This window comes from Elephantulus edwardii, unplaced genomic scaffold (genome assembly GCF_000299155.1).
Source record: "Elephantulus edwardii isolate Elephantulus edwardi_28Jun2011 unplaced genomic scaffold, EleEdw1.0 scaffold00327, whole genome shotgun sequence".
Taxonomy (NCBI): Eukaryota; Metazoa; Chordata; class Mammalia; order Macroscelidea; family Macroscelididae; genus Elephantulus; species Elephantulus edwardii.
In genome coordinates this window covers 1,396,757-1,404,587 of record NW_006400077.1, presented here as the reverse complement: position 1 = coordinate 1,404,587, position 7,831 = coordinate 1,396,757, and the positions used below count along the sequence as shown (strand labels likewise).

The window sequence follows — 7,831 nt, the reverse complement described above, 5'->3', positions numbered from 1 at the left end:
TTACTTTTTTTACTATGAAGGCAACCCCATTTTTTCTTATCTTTTCATCTCCGAAGTAATATGGTCATCTGACTCAAAATGCCCCATGCCATTCCATCTCATCTCTCCAATGCCTAATATGTCAATGTTTATGCGTTCTATTTCTTTCTTAACAATTTCTAATTTTCCTTCCTTCATGGCTCTCACATTCCATGTTCCAATCACTAGGGTCTGCTTACAACTGTTCCTCCTCCTTTGTCTTTCCATACTTGATCTGCCTAGGTTGCCCTTTCTGTTAGTCTGCATGTGTTTGATGCATAGGACCTTCTAAATATTAAATCTCTATGGACATCAAAAACCTATAGACAGGGAACAAACATTTAATAATACCATCTCCTGGGCCTCCACAAGAAAAAGACTGATAACCCAATTACAAAATGAGCACTTGGAAAGAATTTTCACAGAGGAAGATATTTGAATGGCAAACAGACACATGAAGAAATGCTCCAAATCACTGAAAGATGCAAATCAAAACCACAATGAGGTACCATCTCACTCCAGTAAGAGTGGAAAAGTTTAACAGGGCAGCAAGTAATAGATTTTGGAGAGGATGTGGCAAGAAAAGAAGTCTTGTACAGCAAGTAATAGATTTTGGAGAGGATGTGGCAAGAAAAGAAGTCTTGTACATTTTTGGTGGGATTGTAAAATTGTGCAACCATTCTGGAAGGCAGTTTGGCGCTACCTCAAAACGCTGAACATAGACATTCCATATGACCCAGCTATTTCACTACTTGGAATATACCCTGAGAATTTGAGAACTGAGGCACAAACTGAGATTTGTACACCAAAGTTCATAGCAGCATTATTCACCATTGCAAGAATATGGAAACAGCCAGTATGTCCAACCACAAACCGATGGATTGAGAAATTAAGATACACTTACATAATGGAATATTATGCAGCACACAGGAATAATAACTTTGTAAATTATTATTTAACTTGGGAGGGACTAGATAGAATTGTGCTGAGTGAACTAACTCAGTCCCACAAGGATAAATATTGTATAAAACAGTTAATATAGAATGAGTATAAGGATCCAGTAGGGGTGGCAGAAGCTGAAGGCAGAGGGATCTGGATGTGAAGGGGGTGGGGGGATTAATCATTGGCTTGTACAATTTGATGGGTGCTGGGGTCAGGGAAATTGAAAGAATTTGTTTGAATTTGTATTCGAGTTTAGTAAATAAACTAGTGGGAAAAAAATTAAAACAATAAAATGCTCAATAGCAAGGATGTATGTTTAAAGACTAAAATGTGCTGGACCCAAACCACGATATTTTCAAATGCTTTGTCTTAATGTAAGAATTAGACAATAAATGTACAAGAGTGGGAAACAATTTATACTTTAAGTTGTCGTTTTGGGGGGAGAATATCAAATATACCATGCGGAGACTGCCAAAATAGCAAACAAATCTGTCTTGGAAGAAGTTTAATCAAGGTGTTCCTGGAGGCAAGGATGGTGAATCTTTGAGTCTAATACTTTGAGCATGTTGTTGGGAGGGGTTAATCTTTGGAAGAAAGACATCATGTATGGAAAAGTAGAGGACCAAAGAAAGCAAGGAAGTCTATCTACCAGATGAATTGACACAGAGAATGCAACAACAGGTACGAGTATGGCTGGGATTGTGAGGATGTTGCAGGATAGGGCAAGATTCCATTTAGTAGGCATATAACAAGAGTTTGACAAGGAAAGTGCTATTTTTGGCTAGCAAGTACTCATTAAAGGAAGAGTCTTTGAAGTACTTTCAAAGAGAGATCCTACACTTGAAGCTAATTTCAAGAATCAAGTATAGCTTGTAATTCTCCAGGTATCAAATAGAAATCCAGATATACAGTATTCAGAAAGCTCTAATGGATTTTTCTGAAAACGTATTTGCTATCTGACAGCTTTTATTGGTCTTGTCCCAAATGCTACAGATCTCACAACAAAATTGCATCATAAAATGACCTGTAGTCTTTCATATATCTTCAGAAAGGAAAACACAGTCTCCATGCAATCAAGTGCTTTCTGAGCATTAGATCTTTAATAGAAATCTTTGAATTTCACTGAAAAACTCAGAACTCAAAATGAATATTTAACTAATGTCATTTGTTTACTTAAAACATTACATGAAGCACCTATCCACTGTATAAAGATCTAGTATTTTCACTTATACAGCTGATAATTTAGAAGAAGTTTAAAATTTTAAATTTTCTATTTTAGAATTACATAAAATATATGTGTAATTAGGGAAACATAGGATAGTGTAAAAAAAAGAACTTTCCTGTGTTGTTTGTGGTTCTTTTGTTTGTTTGTTTGTTTGTTTTTTACAAAGACCACAGATATAAATTGTTGCCAGCTACATCCTCCTCTCATACTACACTAATATATTTAAACTAGGATTGCATTTTTAAAGATTAACATAGCATGCTTTTGAAAATGCCTAGCATGAACTGAGAACATATATGGCACAGGTAAATTGTATAATGTGTGCACTATTTCTGTTATCTACTGTACTTTGTAGAATGTGAAGGTTCTTTCAATATCACTTCAATAAGTTTTACATAATCTGACCAATCTTTCCCCCATATTCCAAGGTATTTTCTCATTCTAAATTAGTTTCTGAAAGAACTCTGTTTTACATGTTAGATCTGTCTTGCAAACATAAAATCTAGCAAACTATAAGTCAAGAGGTTGGTTTTCATATCCAGATTATTAGACAATTTACAACATGCAATAAGATATTTTATTCAATCTATATGTTAAGTACATGTTGTTTTGTTGTTAGGTGCCATTGAGTCAAGTACAACTCATAGTAACTCTGTGAACAACAGATCTAAACTCTGTCCAACCTGTGCCATCCTTACATTTCCTGAGCTACTAGAGCCCATTGCAGTAGTCACAGTCAATCCATTTGTTTGAGGATCTTCCTCTCCTTAGTCAACCCTCTACTCTTCCAAACACCATGTATCTCTACAAGGAATAGTCCCTCCTAGAGCATACTAAAAGTACATATCATCCTTGCCTCAAGAAGCACTCTAGCTGCACCCTCTCCAAGACATACCTGTTTGTTCTCTTGGCCATCCATGGAATATTCAGTGCTCTTCTCCAACACTACAGCTCAAAGGCGTCAATTCAATTCGTTCTGTTATTCCTATTTATTATCCAGCTCTCAGACGCATAGCAAGTGAGCAGAAAGACCATAGCCTGAATCAGATGCACCTCAGTCCTCAAACTGATATCATTATTCCTCAATAATTTGGAGAGGTCCCAACTGCAGAATTTCTCAGTGCAATGTCTCCTGACTGAAATCCACTTCCTAAATAACATGCCTCCAGAAACTCTATGAAATTTTATAAATGTCAATGGTTGTAGAGGGACTTTAGGCCTTTTATTCATTGGGTCACTTTAACTTGGGCTTTACTTGGAGGCAATCAACAACATCAAAAACAGCAACAAATACCAAGGGTATTAATTTTGCATCCAAGTAAGATGAAGTTGTTGACATTTTCAATTTCTTCTCCATCCATCATGATGTTGTCTATCAGTCTAATGGTAAGAATCTTTGTTTTCTTGAAATTGAGATGTGATCTATATTGAAGACTGCATTCCTTGATGTTCTGCATTAAGTGCTACAAGTATTTCTCACTTTCAGCAAATAAGTTGTGTCATCTTCACAATGCAGATACCTCTTTTAAAAGACATAAATGACAACTTTACAGATAAATCTTACCTGATAGACTGCACAGAAATCAGATTGATTCTATCTGTGGAAGAAATAATTGGAGAAGTTCAATATTTGCAGTCAAAACTAGGCCAGGGTAGACTGTGGGTCAGACCATCAAATACTCACATAGAAGTTTAAATTGAGGCCAAAGGAAATTAAAATAAGTCTATAATAACCAAGATATGACTTTCAATCCATTCTATCTGAATTTCAAGATGATCTTAGGAATAGATTTGAGATACTAAACACCAATGGTTGAAGAATTGTAGTTTTGAAACATTGAACACCAATGACTGGATGATTTGTGGAATAATATCAAGGATATCATCCATAAAGAAAGCAAAAGTTCGGTGGTTCGAGTAGGTTTCTGAACCCGAAGGTGCTGCTATGGCTTCTGGTGGGGTCGGCGTGAACGCTGCGAGATCGACAAATGAAACTCCCGAAATCCCAGACAAGGTAGGAGATTGGCTTCGAGCCGTCTACCGCTTCGCCACCGATAGAAATGGTTTTCGGAGGAATTTGATCCTCAATTTGGGACTTTTTGCTGCAGGAGTTTGGCGGGCCAGAAATTTGAGTGACATTGACCTAATGGCACCCCAACCAGGGTTGTAGCCAAGAAGGTTTTTCTTTAAAAGTTAAAGGACTTTTCCATCATCACCAAAAGTCCTCACCAATCGTGCTGACTTAAAATGCGCATCTAGAGAGTAAAACTTCACAACAGAGCCTCTGGCAGCATGGGCGGCTGGGACACTTTAAAACAGTGTCCAGGAGAGGATGGGCCCGGGGCAAAGCTTGTACAAAGAAGCCTGCAGTAGACAATATAAACCAAACAGCATAAAAAATGCCATACGCTATCGCTTCCAAATAAAAGCTGAATATTACAGAAAAAAAAAAAAGAATGCAAAAGTTCATTACAAAAACAGAGGAGAAGGAAAAAGCTGAAATGGATCTCAGAAGAGATTCTAAAAATTGCACTAGAGCATTGAGAAGCCAAAACAAAAAGGAAAACATGCAAAAGTAAAAGAGCTCAACAGAAGATTTAAAAGGACAGCTTAAGAGGACAAAGAAAAACATTATAATGGAATGCGCAGAGAGCTGGAATTGGAGAATTAAAAGGGGAGATCCTGGATGAGATGAATTTTCTCAGTGACTGGGGTAATGGAGGCAGAAGTGTTGGAGACAATGATGTTGGCTCAAGATGGAGCCAAGTTCAGAGCTATTATACATAAGGTTGTTATGAGTCACATGGAACTGGGTGGCACTTAACAACAACAACAATTACTTAATTAATCACTTAATCTACTTAAATGTACTATTTGCAGCTAATTCATTGATTCCTTATTAAATAAGTAATTTTTTAAAGGTTGTTTGTTTGTTTTTATGGTGGCTTGTTTTGCTATGTTCCTTTGAGCTAAGAGTCAGTTCTGATACCACCATACACAACAACATAAATATCTGTTTCCCATTTGGGCATAAAAACTCAAGTTCTACTGACAAGCCACCTTTGGCTTCTTTTCAGTAAGCAATCCATAAATAAAACTTTTGTTATCATCATTATGGAAATCCTAGCCTGTTTTTTTTAAGTTTTTGTTTGTTTCTTAACATCTCAGGGGAAATTTAAATTTACTAGTGCCTAATTTTGGAAGCAGGATTGGCATCCACTTCCTAAATAACGTTCCTCTGGAAATGCTATGAACTACAATAAACGTTGATAGTTGAAGAGGGGCTTCAAGACTTTTGTCCATAGGGTCGCTATGAGTCCTGTTCGACTTGAAGACAATCAGCAACAATAGTCTGTACTGATAAGTTGAGTCAATTAGGAGTCTGAAGACAAGACTGTTAAAGGAAGGACAACTGTCAAGGGTAATCTTAGGAATTAACCATCTCAATGTGAGGATATTTCATTCATCTACTTTGAGTTAATTTCAAGGATCATTGACTTCCATGTGGGTGATTTGAGTCATTAATTGAGAGAGAATCCTAAGTGTTTGTTAGCACTCTAAGGGGTTATCTGGTCCATGTGCATCTATCGGAGAAAGTTAAGAGTTAGTGTGGACTGCTGTGTGAGTACAAGAATCCCAGAAAATCTTAGGTTCACACGGCTGTGGGAAATGACATATCTTCATAACTGTGGGAAAAGGAGTTTTAGTGGCCATGTGATGGCCCTACTGTGTGTGCTTTGACTGGCCACAAGCATCCAGTTTGCCATAAAAGAAACTGTAAAAGTATTATGAGTACTTTGGTTAGAAAGACATGAGCCACAGTCACGTGTGTGACATCACTGACATTCTGACTAGTTATTTGAATATTTTTTTAAACAAACTAACCCTAATTCACTGGCTTCATGTTACATCTGGTTCACAGCAATCATACATCTAGTTTCCAAGACTGTATATGCTAATGGGAAAAGACTGTCTATCCTAAGGAGTTGCTGGTGGAATCAAATAACCAAAGACATGCAGGCTTTGGTTTACCAGTGCAATGCACTACAATGTCCCTTAAGTAATTCCTTACATAAAACTACTGAATTATCATCATGGAGTTGTCTTGGCACTTCAAGGCAAATTTCAAATTACCATTTTTCCCCCAAAGAAACTGTTTTTTTGACCAGATAGAAACAGGATGAAGGTAGTTCTAAAGACATTATTATAATATAAATTTCTACGTAGATGTAATCTTCTAGAATGAAAATCTAATTTATAAGCAGCTAGATAGGAATTCTGGTAGCCTAGTGATAAGAAGCTGTGCTAGAATCTTGAAGACACACAGTTTGAATTTTGAATCTATCAGCAGATAGATCTGCTTCTCCAGATAATGCAGACACTCTCCTCCTGAGTGATTTATTGCCTCTGAAAATCTACTGAAGAGTCAGTGACGGGCCTATTCCAACTTGAAGGTACACACAAGAAGGTAGATAACAGGGAGGTATAGTGGCAAAGTGTCTATGTAATTGTGATGCTAATCCAAAAGAGGAGCCTCTCTAGTGGTTTGGATCTGCCAACTGCTCCACATGGGGGAAAAAAAAGATCAATTTCCTTCAGTGCCATTTACAACATCTGAAACTCATTGAGTCAGCTGTAAGTTGGTTTTAACTCAACAGCAATGAGTTTTGAAACATAACTATCATTAATTTTTCTCTGACTCATAGTTACATATAAGGCAATTTAATATTGCCCTGTCCTGTATCATTTTGACAATTACTCACATTTTCAAGACCATTGTTATGGCTATTGAGCAAAATCTTCTAATCAAGGGTTTCTTGGCTCTTTCTAGTTCTTTAATTCACCCTAAATTATGACCTTCTCAATGTTTCATCATTCCTGAAGATATGTCCAAGGTAAGCAACTCAGATAATATTGTGCTGTGATCGATAGCAATTTCATAGGAAACTTTTCAGAAGTAGATTGTTGGACTTCTTTCTAGTCTATCTTATTCTGGAGTCTCTTCTAGAACTTGCCACTAAGAATGATCCCACTTGTATTGAAATATAAATGACAAAACTTTCAACATTGCAACAACATGCAGGCCAAAAGAATTTGCAAGCCTATTCATGCAATAGACTTGGCTTCTAAATGTGTTTCTATTTTGTCTCTGATAATTTTTATGCTTTTTTGGTCTTACTTTAGGTCTCCGATCCAATTTGAGCTGTTTTTTGTGCATGATGGGAGACATGGGTCCTTTTTCATTTTAATGCAGATAAATGTCCAGTTTTGCCATGATCATTTGTCAAAGAGGCTGTTATTTCCCCATTTCATGAAACCCCCATTAGGTTTTATTTCTTTCTAAAATATCAATTAACACTTTTGTTTAGTTTTTGTTTCATTTGGTTTCATATTATCTCTTGTAGTAATGTTTTGTAGTTTTCCTTGTTAGGCCTTTTGTGTCTGTTATAAGTAATTTTTTCAATTTGTTGTGTAGCGAAAAATTACTAATGAGTAACTGATGCATTTTGAGGCATTGTTTCAAAATGTATTAAATGATTTAAAGTTTTCCTTTAATGAATTGAGTTTATCCTTCAAGCACCAACTAAGAAAACATTATCTTAGATTAACTGTAATTAATAAAATCCGTCAGAGAAGAAAGTGCAC

At 36.4% G+C, this 7,831-nt stretch overlaps 1 protein-coding gene across 1 annotated transcript; it reads left to right on the top strand.

Annotated features, from left to right (window-relative positions):
• Window positions 1-4,130: 4,130 nt before the first annotated feature.
• Window positions 4,131-4,355, top strand: LOC102875516 (mitochondrial import receptor subunit TOM6 homolog). The gene has a single exon (XM_006901442.1). The coding sequence runs from the start codon at window positions 4,131-4,133 to the stop codon at window positions 4,353-4,355; it is 225 nt and encodes a 74-aa protein (XP_006901504.1).
• Window positions 4,356-7,831: the final 3,476 nt, after the last annotated feature.

Coding starts and splice junctions, on each gene's coding strand:
- LOC102875516 (XM_006901442.1), top strand. CDS start 4,131: ATGGCTTCTGGTGGGGTCGGCGTGAACGCTGCGAGATCGACAAATGAA.